The sequence below is a fragment of the Rhinopithecus bieti genome, unplaced genomic scaffold, assembly GCF_001698545.2.
Source record: "Rhinopithecus bieti isolate Rb0 unplaced genomic scaffold, ASM169854v2 scaffold_32008, whole genome shotgun sequence".
NCBI lineage: Eukaryota > Metazoa > Chordata > Mammalia > Primates > Cercopithecidae > Rhinopithecus > Rhinopithecus bieti.
The window spans coordinates 906,079-924,020 of NW_016814433.1; the positions used below are offsets into that span (position 1 = coordinate 906,079).

A 17,942-nucleotide genomic window follows, 5' to 3' on the forward strand; every position below is an offset into this window, starting at 1 on the left:
GCCACCACACCCACCCAGCTTAATTTTTTTGTTTTTGTTTTTTTTTAGAGAGACAGGTTCTCACTATGTTGCCCAGGCTGACTCAAACTCCTGGCCTCAAGGGATCATCCACCTCAGCCTCTCAAAGTGCTAGGATTAGAGGCCTGAGCCACTGCGCCTGGCCAGAAAGGAAAATTCTAAGGGAAATACCCAAGTTCTAACCTGAACAAATGGCCAACTGTAAGAACTAATGCTCTCATAATTACAGTCTACTTGGGAGATACAAGAACACTCATTTTCTTTTTCTTTTCTTGAGACAGAGTCTCGTTGTTGCCCAGGCTGGAGTTCAGTGGCACAATTGCAGCTCACTGCCTCCCAGGTTCAAGCAATTCTCCTGCCTTAGCCTCCCAAGTAGCTGAGATTACAGGTGTGCACCACCACGCCAGGCTAATATTTTTATTTTTAGTAGAGACAGGGTTTCATCATGTTGGCCAGGCTGGTCTCAAACTCCTGACCTCAAATGATCCACCCACCTCAGCCTCCCAAAGTGCTGGGATGACAGGCGTGAGCCAACGCACCCTGCCAAACACTCATTTTCTTGTTGGAAACCCTGATACATCCTTCCCTACCCAACCTCTCCACACCCACAGTAACCACTCACAATGGTAGAGTGCTTAACATTTTAAAATGTCTACTATCTGTTGTGATCCTGTGAGACAAGCAAGCTAATTCACAGATAGGAAACTAAAAGACTAAAAGTTGAATAACTAGCTGCTACTAGTTATTCAGCTAAAAGTTGAACTACTAGCTGAACACTAGTTATTCAGCTGAAAGTTGAACTTTTAAATGTCCTGACCAAGGACCCGCAGGAGTAGATGGAGACGCTGACGGCAAATCTCAAACTCCTCACTCCAAATGTCATCAAGAGTTTAACCCCAGGCAGAGTAAAACCAAGCAAGCCAAGTAGGAAGCAAGACTTACTTGGATGGAACTACAGCTCCACGTGAGTATTGTGGGAACACAGTGACAAGAGATGACAGGACTACTTTACAAATCACTAAATTCTTGAGAATTGGTAACTATTAAAGTTGAAACAATTCAGTTCTACATATTAATTATCCAGATTTTAGAGTCCTCATCCTAGTGAGACAAGCATACACATAACTGCAAAGTAAAGGTGAGAGATGCTCTAAAACAAAGGAGGATGAGTACATAAAGGTTACACAAAAGCTGCGTTTTGAAAGGCAAGCTAGAGTTCAGTGGGTATAAAGTGAATGAAACACATTTGAGACAGAGGGAACAGCATGTCAACACATTTATTGGCACAATTATTGGCTTCTGGGTCTCTCCCTTACTCCAACTATGGTCTGTAAGACCGTCTTGGAACAGACAAATCCTTGTCTCTCTCAGCATTTTGAGACAGAGTTTCGCTTTTGTCTCAGAGGCTGGCATAATCTCGGCTCATTGCAACCTCCGCCTCCCGGGTTCAAGTGATTCTCCTGCCTCAGCCTCCCCAGTAGCTAGGATTACAGGCATGTGTCATCACGCCTGGCTAATTTTTGTATTTTTAGTAGAGACAGGGCTTTACCATGTTGGCCAGGCTGGTCTCGAACTCCTGACCTCAGGTGATCTGCCTGCCTCAGCCTTCCAAAGTGCTGGGATTACAGGCGTGAGCCACTGCGTCCAGCCTCTTTTGACATTTTAATCACCGGAAAGGACCATCTCCCACTGTAATCTAATAAACCACCATGTAGCTTTAGATGTTTGGAATTTTGTTAGTATGATCTGATCGCTGGAAGACAGATCACAATTTAAAAGCACTAACAGAATTGAGTTTCTGGACCATCATGATAACACCAAGGTGGTGGGCGTGCCTAGGTGGTGAATGGACAAAATAAGACCATCCCTGCAAGACAACCCCTAAGCAGCTAGCTGGTCACTCTCCTCTCATACTACAACATTAAGTCTAAACCAGTGATTTCTGAATACAGGAACTGGACACATCAAAATGATGCAGGGAGCTTTAAAAATAAAACACAGATTTTGATTCCTACCCTTGCAAATTCTGATTTGGTACTTGTTGAGGAGCTTGGGAATCTCTTAAGAGTTCCCTAAGGGATTCTCAAGTCCAACCAGGCTGCAGAATCACTGCTTTACATCCTGACAAGACAACTTATAATCAAAGGTCCCCCACTGGGTTCTTTTTTAGGATAGTGTACAACGGGATTTGCTACTAAACAGTAAGAAAAAGAAGAAACTGAAGCATTAATCACTATTGTGATGAACCACTTACTTGAAAGTGTTTAAAGATTAATTCAGGATTGAAGTACAACTGAAAAGGTGTGATCAATTCCAACTGCTGAAATAGAAAAAGAGCTTCTTAAAGCAAATCAACCAAGAAACAAAATTTCATCATTTACAACAAAGGATTAGTAGGTCTAGCAATTTCCAACTCTCGGTCAGTTAGACTGACTTCCTTTAAGCCTTTCTTCTTAGGCCAGAGGAAGAGGTTGGTAAAGAATTCTCTAGAATTGGTAGAATTCTTTGTATCCTCAATACCTAACACAAAAAAGTTTGTTTTATGTTGCAATAGTTGAGGCTGACATGAAGAAATGAGGCAGACAGGTGGTGATATTTTAGACACAAGACAAATAAAAACAGCTGCTATGAATCTACCCACCACATGGGCACCACCTGAAACAGCTGTGTGAAACAACAAAACTCACTTGAAATAACGGAGACTCGAGACCCTGCCACCGTTAGGGCTGGGTACCTCCAGCTAGCCCCTTGTTACCCAGAGACCCCCTTTATTATAAGCCATTCCCCTCTGGACAGTTTCCACCTTGCTTTCCTCATTCCTGTTTCTTCATAAAACGGACCTTCCTCTCACTAGTCACCACGGTACTACCTAGCCATTGGCAGAGCTCTCGGACACATTTCTCGGGTGGGAGGCTCCCGCAACCCTAACCCGGTATAGGTCCGGCTCTCATCTCTTAGAAACTGACCTGACCCCCCACGAAGCAGCACTCCCTTCTCAGGTCACTGGATAAGCATTCTCGGCGCCAACTCGGACCCCACATAATCCCTGTACGTCTCCACCCATCCCCGGGACCAGCCCCTCTGGGCCTCCCCGAAGCCCAAACCCCAGTTTCCTGAAGACCCAGTCATATCCAGCCCAGATAATGAGAAGGTGGCACTGCAGCTGCTCACCACGGCGGCGGTGGTGAGGACGCAGGCCGTGGTGTAGGCGCGGCTGACCGGTGGGATCTGCAGGTACTCCAGCCGCAGGCTCTGGTACGCCATCTTCCCCACCGTCGCCTGCCACCCGCCCCCCCCACTTCCCCTTCCGCCAGCAGGCCCCGGCGGCTGGGCGGGCCCAAAGGCCTCCCTCGCGCCCGCTTTGGCATTCGCGCCGCTGCCCAATCAACGCCAAGCAATCGGCCAGCCGCCAATCCGTGGAGACTTAAGGAAGGCACATCCGCCAATCACTCACGAGTTGGTCGCCCCGCCCCCCCCCCCCCCAGCGCCCCATCTCCCCATCCTGGCTTCTCCACCAAGCCAACGTCCGGGAAAAGCGAGTAAGGTTCCTTCTGCCAATCCCCGCCGGCCACAGCTAACTTTCCCGCCCGGCCCCTTTCTGTCATAATTGAGGTGTCCCCAACCAGCCAATCAGGAACGCGAGAGTATCCCGCGTTTACTTTCGCTCGCCAAGGCGCGTATCAGTCGGAATTTTGGGGAGCCAACCGCGCCGTCTGTCCCTGGCAAGCCAGCGGCGGTTTAAAGGAGGTGGCGGGAAGCCTGTGTGTGCTCGAATTCGTGACCCTCATGGTCGCTCCGGTAAGTACTGCGGGGCAGCATTTTCTCTGAGGAGAAGCGGGTACGGGCGAGACTGGCATAGGCGGCATCGCGAGGGAGCGCGGCGGCCTGTGGGTCGGCCTTACAGCGGGCTCCGACCTGAAGGTCCCAGCATGCAGCGCGGGCTCGGGGCCCGACGGAAGCCGGGAGCCGGCCGGAAGTTCCGGCTCTCTGGCTTCTGTGTCCTGTCCAGCGCGATCGTCGGGTCTTAGCTCAACTCACTGAGATGGCCTGGGCACCTCTGCGTTGAATCGGCAAATACTGATCAAGCCGCATTTATTCTGCCTTCAGGAACTCTAAGTCTAGCAGAGAAGATGAGGCGGTAGAAGTTTATCAGTCAGTGCCCGAAGAGAGGTCCTGATGGGAACTCAAAGGAAGGAGTTAATCAAGGAAGTGTATTTGTTGTTGTTGTTAGAGATGGCGCACATCTGTAATCCCAGCTACTTGGGAGGCTGAGCTAAGAGGATTACTTGAACTTAGGAGGCCGAGGTTGTAGTGAGCCGAGATCATACCACTGCACTCCAACCTGGGCGAGAGAGTGAGACTTTGTAAAAAAAAAAAAACAAAAATAACAAAAATAACAGCAAGAAAATTAGCCAGGCATGGTGGCCTGCACCTGTAGTCCTGGCTACTTGGGAGGCTGAGGTGGGAGGATTGCTTGGACCTGGGAGGTTGAGGCTGCAGTGATCCGTGATCGTGCCGCTGCACTCCGGCCTGGGTGACAGAGCCAGAACATGTCTCACACAAAAAAAAGAAAAACAGAAAGCAGTCCTACCTTACATATGCGGCCAAACAGTTATAACCACTCTATATTTAGCTATTACAAACGTAAATTTTTATTTTATTTTATTTTTTTGAGACGGAGTCTCTGTTGCCCAGGCTGGGGTGCAGGGGCACGATCTTGACTGACTGCAACCTCCGCCTCAGGTTCCAGTGATTCTCCTGCCTCAGCCTCCCGAGTAGCTGGGATCACAAGTGCCCACCACCACGCCTGGCTAATTTTTGTATTTTTAGTAGAGATAGGGTTTTACCATGTTGGCCAGGCTGGTCTCGAACTCCTGACCTCAGGTGATCCTTCCATCTTGGCCTCCTAAAGTGGTGAGATTACACAGGCATAAGCTATCGTGCTCGGCCTACAAACATAAATTCTTAAGATTAGCTGCATCTTCCCATAAGAAGATTTGACTGTACTGCTTATTGCAAATTATTTCATAAAGTGCATCCTAAATTCACCTGATAATTGAAGTAGCAGTTTTAGCTAATTGCCTTTATCTGAATAATAAAACTCTTATTTCTATGACAAGCATATCATTTCATCTCAGAAAAAGATGCCTAAGTTGAATTCCCACAATGGCAAGGAGATAGGGGTTTATTTTCCTAGATGTTTATATTTGAGAGGAATTACTTGCAGACCCTTGAAAAAACATGTCAGGGTTATAAAGCTGACAAGGGACTTACACATCTTCTAATTGGGGTTTTTTTCAGATGGCTTGGCTGGAGATCAAGCAAATTGAGGACATCAGCAATGGAGTGATCAAAATGATAGATCATGAGGCCCAAAATGAATAAGGAAAGAAGAGAAGTGGGAGAGGCTGAGAACAGAAAGAGGGTGGAGGGGCTGTAAATCTTGAAGATTAGGGTATAATATAAGTATATAAGAATTGGAAGAATTGTATAGGAAGCAGTAGTCAAAAAGTAGAAGCAATTTGGAAGAGTGGTTACAAATATCAAGAGCCAGGTGGCTAAAAGGTGGAGCTGTAGGTCATTGAAGCTCAAGAAACTGAGTCTCTAGGGCATTGGTTAAGTCATCTGTCTAGACTTCAAAGTTGTCTAGGATGGTAATTCTGAAGACTGATCTGTGCCAAAGTCACAGGTAAAGGAAGTGAACAATGAGGAGGGGAAAAGGGAGGGTATAGGCTGATGGAGCCTCAGAGAGGCAAGAGTTTATATCCTGTTGTGGAAGTGATACCAGGTATAAAGGAACACAAACTCCTTATTTTTTTATTTATTTGCTGCTTTGTTTGCTATCTGTAATGTGATTTGTTATCATGCAGAAGATTTTTTTTCCCCAATGAATTATTTCCTTTTTACATTTGCAGGTTTTTCACACCTGAAAATAACATAGCAAAATAAGTCAAGATGTCTGTGGATCCAATGACCTATGAGGCCCAGTTCTTTGGCTTCACGCCACAAACGTGCATGCTTCGGATCTATATTGCATTTCAAGACTACCTATTTGAAGTGATGCAGGCCGTTGAACAGGTTATTCTGAAGAAGCTGGATGGCATCCCAGACTGTGACATTAGCCCAGTGCAGATTCGCAAATGCACAGAGAAGTTTCTTTGCTTCATGAAAGGACATTTTGATAACCTTTTTAGCAAAATGGAGCAACTGTTTTTGCAGCTGATTTTACGGATTCCCTCAAACATCTTGCTTCCTGAAGATAAATGTAAGGAGACACCTTATAGTGAGGAAGATTTTCAGCATCTCCAGAAAGAAATTGAACAGTTACAGGAGAAATATAAGACTGAATTATGTACTAAGCAGGCCCTTCTTGCAGAATTAGAAGAGCAAAAAATTGTTCAGGCCAAACTCAAACAGACGTTGACTTTCTTTGATGAGCTTCAAAATAATGTTGGCAGGGATCATGGGACTAGTGATTTAGGGAGAGTTTAGTGTCCGTGGTTCAGAACTCAGAAACTCAGAACATTAGAGACAGTGGTGGAAAAGGAATCGAAACGACTGAAAATAATCTTAATTGCTCAGTAGTCAAAAGGAGACCTGTCAAAAAGTAGAATCATAAGAAATTTATACCAGTGACTATTCAAACCAACCATCACCTTTTTATTAGATTTGCTTTTGTCTACTCTTCCTTGTGTTCTGTGGTCTTCTTCTTTTTTGGTCCACTTTCCTGAGGTTATGTGTGTGCTACTTTGAACTAGGCTGGCAGCTCTGTTTCCTTAGAGTCTTCTAATGAGTGGGAAGGAATCAAACGAAGAAGCCTGCCAGTTAAAAGATATTTGCAGAGTTACCACCTTGGTCATTAAGTCCTTTGTGACCTTGATGATTTTGACTTACTCTTTGGATGAGATCAGATGAGAAAAGGATTAAATGGGTGGCTCCTTTAGTATATTATTTTTGAGGCAGGTCCCCTCCGTTACCCAGGTTAGAGTAGAGTTCAGTGGCACAAGTCTTGGCTCAACTGCAGCCTCTGTGTTCCCGGGCTCAAGGATTCCTCCTGCCTCAGCCTCCCAAGTAGCTAGGACCATCAGTGTGGTGGTCACCATGCTTGCTAAGTTTTTTGCAGAAACGAGCCTCACTATATTGCCCAGGCTGAGTGGCTTCTTTATTAAACCAGTCTTACACGCGGGACAGCCAACATAGAGTACTTGCTCTCAACCCTGTAAATTTTCTTACATCAGGGAGTCAATATGTGGTGGCAAGAACGTGTAGCAAAAAAGACAACCTTGGTATTTAATAAAAAGAAGTTGGTTTATTCCCAAATAAATCTGAACAAAAACCTGGTGATGTTTAACAATTTACTGTCCTTAGAGTACACTGCCGGAGAAGACTTAGACAAAAAAAGAACCCACTGGAATAGGAAGGAAGCATGTAGCATTACTCAGTAGTGAAATATTTAATTTTACTGACTGTTAGGTATCTATGCCATTTATTTTCATACTTCAGTTGGTTTCGGAATCTGCTTTATACCTAATATTTAATTATTTATTCATACTTACAAGCATCAAATATGTAATTCTCTCAGTGGGAAATTTGTGTTTAAACTCAATGGAATCTAATGTTTCTTTATGTCATTAGTCCCTGTAAATTGTTAGGTCACCCAAGGAAAGGGGAGAAATAGCAATGGCCACTCCTAAGGTGTTGCTTGCCCTCCATGTCTTCCTAAAGAGCAGAACTTGGAGTTTCTCCTTTATGTAGAGAAGAAGTAACTTAGGGTGTATTTGCAATGAAATATTCATAGATACTGAAAGCTTGTGTTTACATGAAATATGTTTATTATCAAGAAGTCCTTTTTCCAATTCTGTACATTAAATATATGTGTTTTAAACTGTTTGGTTTTTATTTTTTGCTATCTATAATGCCATAGTATATTTCTTTCCAGTATGACTTTTTACTCATTTGAAAACACTGTCCTTTTCACATTTGTAGCTTATTCAAAATCTGTAGTGGGTTGAACAGTGATCCCTGAAAAGATAGGTCCATGCCCTAATTCCTGGAACCTGTGAATATTGCCTTATTCAGAAAAGGGGTCTTTGCAGGTATAATTAAGGATATGGAGATAAGGAGATCATCCTGCATTATTTGGATGGACCCTAAATCCAGTGAAAAGTGTCCTTATAAGAGAAAGGCAGAGGGAGATTTCAAACAAAAGGAGGAGGTATTACCACCTCAAAGGCAGGTTTGGGGCCAGGCGCAGTGGCTCACACCTGTAATCCCAGCACTTTGGGAGGCCTAGCGGGGCAGATCACTTGAGGTCAGGAGTTCAAGACCAGCCTGGCCAGCATGGTGAAACCCTGTCTCTACCAAAAATACAAAAAATTAGCCAGGTGTGGTAGTGCATGCGTGTAATCCCAGCTACTTGGGAGCCTGAGGCAGGAGAATCACTTGAACCCGGGAGGCGGAGGTTGCAGTGAGCGGAGATATCACCACTGCACTCCAGCCTGGTGACAGAACAAGACTCCATCTCAAAAAAAAAAAAAGTTTGGAGTAATGCAGCCCCCACAAGCTGGAAGAGGCAAAGAAGAGATTCTCCCTTAGAGCCAACAGGTGGATTGCATTTCTGGCTTCCGGACCTGTGAGAGAATGTATTTCTGTTGTTTTAAGTCATCAGTTTGTTACAGCAGTCACAGGAAACAATATACCTATTAGTAGCCATGTTAGTGAAATCAGAATATTGAGATGGTCATGAGGATATAAGCTGTCTATTAAGGAAACAACTGCTGAGGCCTTGTCATTATTACATGCAGTAATATGGTTCATCTTAATACAGTGAAGTATGGTCATGACCTGGATAGAAGGGTGAAATCCAGTGTTTGAACTCAGGGATCCATTTCGTGTTGAGTACATGCTTAATAACTGCTGGACATTACTGTTGCTGTTTGTCATGGTGGTGTCTCTGCAGAAATAATATAGTTGTCCCTATCGTCCTCCAATAAGTAAATTCTCCCTTCAGAAATTTACAAATGAATCAGAACTATATACAGCTGGTTACCCATTCTCTGCTTCCCTGGATTGCAGTGTTGTTTTAACATGTAAAAATGCATCAATAGAACAGAATAAATAGAACCACAATAGAATAAAGGATAAAAATTGTCCCATCTCCCATCCAGCATCAATCACCCAATTTCTCACTCTTCCCTCCACCCCAATACTAGATCCCGTTGTTCTGTAATACCAAACCGTCCCTGGTTTTGTTTATTCTCTACTGTCATGCCTATTCACCACTGCATAATGGATGTGAATGCAAAAACAAAACAAAACAAAACAAAACAAAAAAAAGCATGGTGCAGTGGCTCATGCCTATAATACCAGCACTTTGGGAGGCCGAGGCAGGCAGATTGCCTGAGCTCAGGAATTCAAGACTAGTCTGGGCAACATGGTGAAACCCTATCCCTACTAAAATACAAAAATTAGCCAGGTGTGGTGGCGTGCTCCTGTAATCCCAGCTACTTGGTGTTAGGCAGGAATCTAGACCCAACATGGCGGCGCTACCCGGTGTAGCAGGTCTTTTGTTAAAGACTCCCTTCACCCTTGTACACACCCGCAGACTTACATGCGTCAGAGTTCTGGCTGGGCAACCACACTCTCCCATGACCTGCAGCTCACCTGCATTCCACAAGTTCGTAAACAGCAGTTTCGGTTGACAGTTTCCAAAGACCCCTTCCTCATGACCCTTACTCAACTCCTGCCCTAGTAGTTTCAAGACTCCCCAGGCCCTGTTTGCACAACCAGCTTCCCTACCTCTCAGGCTATAAAAAGCCCCTACCCTCCTCCCTCAGCGCGACTTCCTTGGCCCACGCCTTTGGACCGAGGAACCTAGCCCGCAAGCCCTAATAAAAGGCTATTCTCACTGCCATTTGCCTTATGTCTTCATTCCCGGTTCATTGAATTGCACACTTTAAATGAATTTGTTGTGAGTTATATGAATTATGTCTTAATATAGCTGGTAAAAATAAGAATACACACTCTAGAAACAATGCCTGGGTTCAAAATCTTGCTCCATTGCTGTGACCTTGGGCAAATCATTTCACCTATGCCTGTTTCCTCATCTGCCAAATGGGAAGAATAATAGAACCTACCTCATAGGGTTGTGAGCATTCAATGATCTCATGCTATATAAAATACTAAGCCTGCCACCTGGTAAGTTCCATCATTAACAAAGTGAGCTCCATGAAGGCAAGGGTTGTCTCTGTTTTCCTGATAATTATCTCCAGTGCTTGGACCCTAACAAGCAATGACATAGTTAAAAAATTAATTTGGCCGGCCACAGTGGCTCATGCCTGTAATCCCAGCACTTTAGGAGGCTGAAGAAGGCGGATCACCTGAGGTTGGGAGTTTGAGACCAGCCTGAGCAACATGGAGAAACCCCATCTCTACTAAAAAAAATACAAAATTAGCCAGGCATGGTGGCGCATGCCTGTAATCCCAGCTACTCCGGAGGCTGAGGCAGGAGAATCGCTTGAACCTGGGAGGCGGAGGCGGAGGTTGTGGTGAGCCAAGATTGCACCATTGCACTCCAGCCTGGGCAACAGAGCAAGACTCTGTCTCAAAAGAAAAAACAACAACAACAAAACAAAACAAATTAATCCATTTTCCCAGTATCCGTTTCTACTGTTTCAAATAGCCTAAATTTTAACTGTTTCTCAACAACTTAAACTTACTACTGTTCCATGATATTCAGAAACCACTGCTTACTTCACCGTCTCCATATATTTACCTACGACTGACAACCCAAATTACCCAAAACAGTTGGCGTTGCCTTCATCCTTTGTGACTTACCGAAAGTCAGTTTACTGGATATCTGATACTTTTACCTGCCTAGCATGCATGACCCTTCGGTTTTCCTCTGGGAACTATTCCTTTCCTATTGCATGCTATTTTCATGGGATTGCCTATTAAGATGACTCTTCTGCCTTTTAGCCAAAGATGGGCATGTGACCCCAGCCAGGCTAATAACACTCTAGCATTTGATTCTTGAGCAGCAAGGCACAAGGACACCAAAAATGGGTCCTTGTTTGGTTTTTCGTTTTGTTTTATTTGGAGATGGGGTCTCTGCCATGTTGCCTAGCTGGTTTCAAATGTCTGGCCTCAAGGGATCCTCCTGCATCCGCCTCTCAAGTAACTGGGACTACAGGTGTGCACCACTGCACCTGGCTTGGGGGCCCATTTGTTTTTATGGTCTAAAAGGCTGTCTGTGTATACTAAGCAGACAGGGAAAGACTTGATATTTTGGACAAAGGAAATTCTTACTGGACGCCCAGAAATTGGAGTGCAGTTGCAAGCTCAATACAGGTAAGCAGTAACAGTGAAATTAGGTGGGCAGTAGAGAGACACGTGATCACATATTCCTGGGATACCTAAACTATAACTCAAACTATATAAGAGGAAAATTGGCCAGCTTAGATGCATGATGACACTAAAAGTACACACTTATTGTGTGTACACATTGAAGTGTACAAATTAAGTGTGCACTTAATACTTAGTGAGTGTTAAGTAGTATCTCATTATATAGATGATGTGAGAGTAATGGAAATTTAATATTGATTAGAAAATACAGGCCAGGCACTGGAACTCTATGGAACCAGGAATTTGAAGGAGAGTGAAATCGGGAGAAACATGGGGAAGAGAGATGGGCTGATAGGAGAGAATATGGGGGTATGGAAAGAAAATGAATTTGGGGGCTGGAGTGAGTTTAATATTGGAGACAGCGGGGATGGGGTGAATGTCAAGGAAGATTGGAGTACAATATTGAGACAATAATCAAGTATGTGGGGAACAATGCAATGAATACTGAAGTAAGGGGATCAAATGGCGCTGGATATTTAGCAGAATATTGAAGCCAATATTAAGATTGTAGAGGCAATAGGATCTAATAACAGTATAGTCATAGGAACCAGGTGTTGGAATTTGGGGTAGAAAATGGAGGCCCAGACTGGGCACAGTGACTCACACCTGTAATCCCAGCACTTTAGGAGGCTGAGGTGGGTGGATCACTTGAGGTCAGGAGTTCAAGACCAGCCTGGCCAACATGGTGAAATCCTGTCTCTACTAAAAATACAAAAAAAGTTAGCCGGGCGTGGCGGCATATACCTGTAATGCCAGCTACTCGGGAGGCTGAGGCAGGAGAATTGTTTGAACCCAGTAGGCAGAGGTTGCAGTGAGCCAAGATCAGGCCACTGCATTCCAGCCTGGGGCACAGAGTGAGTCTCAGTCTCAAAAAAAAAAAAAAAAAAAAAAAAAAAAAAAAAAAAAAAAAAAAAAAAAATTAGCTGGGCATGGTGGCACTCACCTGTAGTCCCAGCTAGTTGGGAGGCTGAAGCACGAGAATCACTTGAACCTGGGAGGTGGAGATTGCAGTGAGCTGGCCACTGCACCACAGAGAGAGACTCCATCTCGAAAAAAAAAATGGAGGCCCAGATTTGTTGGCACAAAAAGGGCCATGATATTGTGGAACAGTGATCGAATGTTGAGGAACAGGGAACTTTGGTTTTGGGAAGAGAGGGACGAGTCTACTGTTAGGAGATTGGCTGAGGAAAGGAAGCTGGGGGATCATATCCTGAGTAGTCGCTGAGGGACTGTATGAGAGATAACAGGGGATGTGTGAAAGGGAGACATTGAGATCAAATGTTTGGAGAGTGCTAGGCTATATGTTGGGAGTCCGTGAGTACTTAATACTAAGAGATACCAGAAGATCGAATATTCAAGATTGAAAGCTGGAAACCAGTGAGGGATAAATATTGTGGTCCTTTGGAGACATATTTTTTTTTTTTTTTTTGAGACGGAGTCTTGCTCAGTCACCCAGGCTGGAGTACTGTGGTGCAATCTCTGCTCACTGCAAGCTCCGCCTCCCGGGTTCACACCATTCTTCTGCCTCAGCCTCCCAAGTAGTTGGGACTACAGGCGCCCGTCACCACGCCCAGCTAATTTTTTTTTTTTTTTTTTGTATTTTTAGTAGAGACGGGGTTTCACCATGTTAGCTAGGATGGTTTCAATCTCTTGACCTTGTGATCCACGGCGCCCGGCCTGGAGACGTAATTTTGGGAAATAGTGCCACCGATTGCTGTGGGGAAATTGTTGTAGTAAACTGTGATTGTAAAGCACAGGCTGACATTGGGGAACAGTGGATGTCATACTTGTGGCGCTGAAATAAGTGTCCGGGGACAAGACATCAAGGCACAGAGTGATATGGGATTATGGGAAGTCAGAACTGAGAAATGGCAAGGCCCTCATGTTGGAAAACAGGGAGTTTGTAAAGACCCACAGGGCAAATTCCAGAGCTTAGCTGGGGGACTGTACTTGGTCTTCGTAAAGGAAGCAAGTGGAGACTAAATACTGAGGGGCAGTAGGTAATGCCACAATGGGATAGTGGCTGATCTGTCATAAAAGGATGGTAGACTCGGATACCAGCGTGTTGTGAGGACCGGATGTGGAGAAAGATGCCATCGAAGGGCCTTGCAGCTATTCAGTGGAGGGAGAGGCTATATTTTGGAATACTGGGTCATGGGGTTAAGTCTGTTTTGGAGGGACAGTAGGGAATGCTGTGGAGCAGACTAGGAAGTTGGGCAGGGTCCACTGCAGAGTTGGAAATTAATGGAGAACTGAATATAGAGGAGACTGAAAAAGAGATAATTTATTCCATCAGAGGTATCACAATTACAGATTCCAGACATTTGCAAGTAAAGACTATGCAGGGTTAGAGCGTTGCGTTTTGACATTTAACATTCATGAGTAAACAGAGACGGCCGGTGGGTAAATATCTTGCCAAGGTGGTTTCTGGTATTAAGCCTTTTGAGTCTAAGATGACAAACCCCTAGGGGTCACGTGGTTTTCCCGCACTAACTCTTGTCAATGACAAATCCCTCAGCCCCTTTTGTCTTGGGTGCCACAGCTCCAGAAAGGCTCCGGGCCAGGACGAAGCCATCCTAGAGTCCCCAAGGACAGCCCTCCCGTGGACCCCGGCTAGGGTTCCAGAGTCTCATCCTGAGGAGTGCACCAGCTCTGGGCCTACGTCCCAGTGGGGTTTGCAGCCACAGGTCCCGCGAGTCCCGGACACTTCCAGAGCGTGGTCTTTTGGTAAGACAGCTCCTCCGGCTCCTCCACGCAGCGACAACAAAGTCTAAGGCAGGAAAAACGCACAGTCGTGGTCAGCCAGAGCCCCTGGGGGCGCAGCACGAAACCCCGACGAACGCCACTTACCGAGTCCCGCCCTCCAGCTACGCCTGCTGCGCAGTCTTGTCCTCTCTCGGCCGTGCCAACTCCGGGGCACAGCTGGCTCCTCCTGGGGGCGATGCAGCATCACAGGGCTCCGGCCCAGCCCGGGCCAGGGCGCCGACCCTCCCCGCGGGATCCTCTCTAGAAGGCCGCGGGTCTGGATCTGGCTCATCCCTTAAAGAATCCAAGGTTGGGCGCACTCTGAGCTCCCCAAACACAAAATGATGGGCTCCCTGCGCGTGCCCCTGCGTCACAGAGTGGTAGGGGTCCAGCGACATTCTCCTAATTATAAACGGGGTTCAATCACACCCCAGAATTCTAAACGCCCCCACCCCTAACTTGCAGGTGCAAACGGCACCCTTGTTTCATTGCCGGCAGCTACTTTGTACTTTCCTACTGATAGACAAAGATAGTGACAACAAAGAAGGAAAGAAACAAGCATCGAAAGCTACATGAAGGGGGTGTGTTCCAAAACACAAAATGCCGAGCCCTGTTTTCCCTTTCCCTCCCCGCTCGGTCCTGCGCCCACCCCGTCCCGCGCTGGCCACTCAGGCAAGCTGTAAATGGATATAGGTAAAGATGCAGGAGGTGATGGAGAAGGCAATGGCTGCGTAGATGAAGATGGAGAGGTGTGGAAAAGGGTCGAGATAGCAGCCCTCGACCAGTGGAGGCGCCTCCTCCTTGGGCTGGGGGCGCGATGCGGCCTTCGGGGGCTGCCCGGCGCGGCCCCCCTGCGCCCTCCCGCCCGCGCGCCGACCAGCCTTCTTGCCCGCGGCCGACGCGGACCTGGGCGCGCGGGCAGCGGGAGGGTCTTCCGGGGGAGGCTTGTCAAACAGGCCTTCGGACTCGGGGTCCGGGCGAATCTGCTCGGGACCCCAGGGTCTGCGCTGAAAGAGTCCGTCAGCCATGGGCAGGATCGCGGGTAGGTGGGTCAGCTGGGTCTGGGTCGGAGCGCAGAGGGCGGTGGTCTGGGCTGCGGCTGTATTTCTACAGCCCCGGGTGGGGGCGGAGCCAGAGGGGCAGGGGACCTCTGCAGGGTCCGCCGGGCCTCTCAGCGGAGGCGCCGCTTCGCCTGGCTCCTCCTTCCGCCCCCAGCCTGTTGCAGAGGCTGGCTCGCCGGGTTCCAGCTCCCCGGCGGGCAGCTCGGCAGTCTTTGCGCAGCAAGGTTTGTCTCCATGGCAACCAGACTGGCGGCGCAAGGGGGAGGAAGCGCGAGCCGCTGGCTGGGACCCCAGGGCACGAGCAGGCTTGGCACCTAAGAAGCCGAAATGCAACCAGCCAGGTTCTCAGCTGCGTGGGGAGCTTCCCCAGGGCATATTTCTCCTTTTAAAAGAAATATTTATTGTGTGGTCTGTTTTAAATTTTAATCTTAATACGTGAAAAAGCTAACACATCATCTTTGTAGAAAACTAGAAATTGAGAACACAGTATAGGCAAAATCAGTGTAAAATAAAGCCTCCCACAATCCCAAGGTCCAGAGATAATACAGCTAAAGAATTGGTGAATTTCTCTGCCTTCTTCCTTTTTTCTTTGTCTCTCCATCTACATTTGTATCTGTACAACCTGTTTTCTCTTCTTGCTCTTCACCCACAAAAGCAGGACTCCAGCCTTTTGAGCATCTCACATATGATTAAGAACAAATCCTTCAAAGACCCGCCTCACCTAAGCCCATTTCTCAGACCCACCTGGGGTCTACTCAGGTCTCCTTGTCATCCACCAAGCCCTCTCTGGCTTCACTGGTACTGCCACAGGCTGCTGCGCACTAGCATCTCCTGGCGTCTCTGTTGCACCTGAGGTTCCAAGGCCGGCTGGTGTTCCCTCCTGGAATGGAGGGAGAACAATTACTTGGATTTATTTGAGTCCCAGTAGATTGGAGGGGTCCGCTGGCCAGCTTTGTTAGTTGCAGCATATCCAAACTGCATCAGAGAACTAACTCCCTGCCTCCTGCAAGTGAAAGGCTGGGGGTGAACCAAGGTCAGGGTGCTGAAACACTAACCAGGGTGCTGTCCCTCTCTATCTTACAGAATTGCCAGGGACTTCTTGCATGGCCAGAGCCTACTAGGTAGTGGTAGGTACTCAGATTTTTGCTGAATGAATGATGCAGTAAATAACGGCAGCAGCAAACTCTGGTTCTCACAGCTTAACCCCCTCACCTAAAAGGGCTTCCAGTTGGCTGGATGAGGAGAAGATGGAACCCTCATCCGTGATCCTGGAAATGTAAAATGTGCAGTTCCTTTTTTTTTTTTTTTTTTTTTGAGATGGAGTCTTGCTCTGTTGTCCAGGCTGGAGTACAGTTGAGCGATCTCGGCTCACTGCAACCTCCGCCTCCCGGGTTCAAGCAATTCTCCTACCTCAGCCTCTGAGTAGCTGGGATTACATGCGCACACCATCACGCCTGGCTAATTTTTAGTGTTTGTAGTAGAGACAGGGTTTCACCACATTGGCCAGGCTGGTCTCGAACTTCCTGACCTCAAGTGATCCACCTGCCTCGGCCTCCCAAAGTGCTAGGATTACTGGCATGAGCCACTGTGCCCAGCTCGATGGAAGTATATGAAGGGTGAAATGGAAAGGTATGGAGGGTGGAATGGAAGGATGGTTTAGGTGGAGTGAAAGAATGTGAAGAATGGAATGGAAGGTTGCAAAAGGCAGAATGGAAGGACATGGAAGGACCAGAGTTTGAAAAGTGGAATGGGAGGATGTTTAGGGTGGAATGGAAGAGCTTGAAGGATGTCATGGAGGGGTGTGAAGGGTGGAATTGAAGGGTGTGAAGGGTGAAATGGGAGGATGCTTAGGGTGGAATGGAAGATGTGAAGAGAGAAACAGAAGGACACGTAGTGGACTGGAAGAGTGTCAAGGATGGAATACAAGGTGTGTAAGGTGGAGTGGAAGAATATGAAGGTTGTAATGAAATGGTGTGAACAATGGAATGGAAGGGTAGGAAGGGTGAAATGGAATTGTGTGATGGATAAATGGAAGGGTGTGAGGCTAGAATGAAAGGGTGTGTAGGGTGCAATGGGAGGGTTTTCAGGGTGGAATGGAAGGGTGTGTAGAGTGGGATGGAAGAGCTTTATGTAAGGCTGTGGCATTGAGAAAGTCACCCAAACCGACCTATGAGGTTTAAGTGGGAGTAGGTAGTGGGGAAGTCTCAGTAACCAAGAGGGTCTGGGGCAGAACCATGCAAAGGCTTACTGGGGCAGAGCTGGGTGTAAGTGAGGAGTGCAGGTGTTAAAAATGCTTTAGTAACTGCAAGGCCTTTTGCATATTGAGAAGACGTGAGGCTAAATCCGTAGCTCAGACAGCAGAGGCCCAGGTGTCTCTAGGATATCTTGTTATTTTTTAGCTGGTATACCTGTACAGAAATGAATATACTGCAAAACAGTGCTGGTCCCAGCCCAGGTGACCCCTGGGGGCTCTATCTGTCAGGTATTGAGAGAGCTTGACTTACTCCATGGCCTCACCCTGGTGCAAGCTATGCCTGTGCCCAGCAACAAGAGCTAACTTTGTCCCAGACCAGGGACTTTAGGACCCCTAGACATCCCTGCCAGGACAGTTACCAGAGGGTCCCAAGCTACAACTTCACTCTCTGCTCGGCACCTGAGTGTTCCAGGAAAAATCTTATGAGTCCAGGGCCTGGAGCCAGCATCCGCCAAAAGACC

General features: G+C 46.9%; 3 protein-coding genes across 16 annotated transcripts in view; 1 reads left to right on the forward strand and 2 right to left on the reverse strand.

The window, feature by feature from the left end:
• The window catches only part of DERL2 (derlin 2), a 15,847-nt gene extending 12,460 nt beyond the window's left edge, over nucleotides 1–3,387 (reverse strand). For 3 of the 7 annotated variants that reach the window (XM_017850592.1, XM_017850596.1, XM_017850594.1), the window contains exons 1-2: nucleotides 3,190–3,341; nucleotides 2,273–2,338 (exon numbers count right to left, since the gene is read on the reverse strand). In XM_017850592.1, the coding sequence (XP_017706081.1) occupies nucleotides 2,273–2,338; nucleotides 3,190–3,282 (159 nt within the window). In that variant the 5' untranslated portion in view covers nucleotides 3,283–3,341. Of the gene's footprint in view, nucleotides 1–2,272; nucleotides 2,339–2,984 lie in introns of all 7 variants that reach the window. The other 4 variants (XM_017850595.1, XM_017850598.1, XM_017850593.1 and 1 more) reach the window with 3 other exon arrangements.
• A 114-nt stretch (nucleotides 3,388–3,501) lies between these two features.
• MIS12 (MIS12 kinetochore complex component) lies at nucleotides 3,502–6,632 on the forward strand. 7 transcript variants are annotated; one of them, XM_017850600.1, is made up of 3 exons: nucleotides 3,678–4,188; nucleotides 5,320–5,707; nucleotides 5,934–6,632. In XM_017850600.1, the coding sequence occupies exon 3, from the start codon at nucleotides 5,974–5,976 to the stop codon at nucleotides 6,508–6,510; it is 537 nt and encodes a 178-aa protein (XP_017706089.1). In that variant the 5' UTR covers nucleotides 3,678–4,188; nucleotides 5,320–5,707; nucleotides 5,934–5,973; the 3' UTR covers nucleotides 6,511–6,632. The 7 variants fall into 7 exon arrangements, with proteins under 7 accessions (XP_017706094.1, XP_017706088.1, XP_017706091.1 ...); XM_017850603.1 differs by having other exon boundaries at nucleotides 5,320–5,404; XM_017850601.1 differs by having other exon boundaries at nucleotides 3,678–4,170.
• A 7,048-nt stretch (nucleotides 6,633–13,680) lies between these two features.
• Nucleotides 13,681–17,445, reverse strand: SMIM48 (small integral membrane protein 48). 2 transcript variants are annotated; one of them, XM_017850607.1, is made up of 2 exons: nucleotides 14,272–17,445; nucleotides 13,681–14,191 (listed from the first exon to the last, which is right to left on the reverse strand). In XM_017850607.1, exon 1 carries the CDS (start codon nucleotides 15,192–15,194, stop codon nucleotides 14,835–14,837), a length of 360 nt encoding a protein of 119 aa, XP_017706096.1. In that variant the 5' UTR covers nucleotides 15,195–17,445; the 3' UTR covers nucleotides 13,681–14,191; nucleotides 14,272–14,834. The 2 variants fall into 2 exon arrangements, with proteins under 2 accessions (XP_017706096.1, XP_017706095.1); XM_017850606.1 differs by having other exon boundaries at nucleotides 14,272–15,237.
• Between the last annotated feature and the right edge of the window lie 497 nt (nucleotides 17,446–17,942).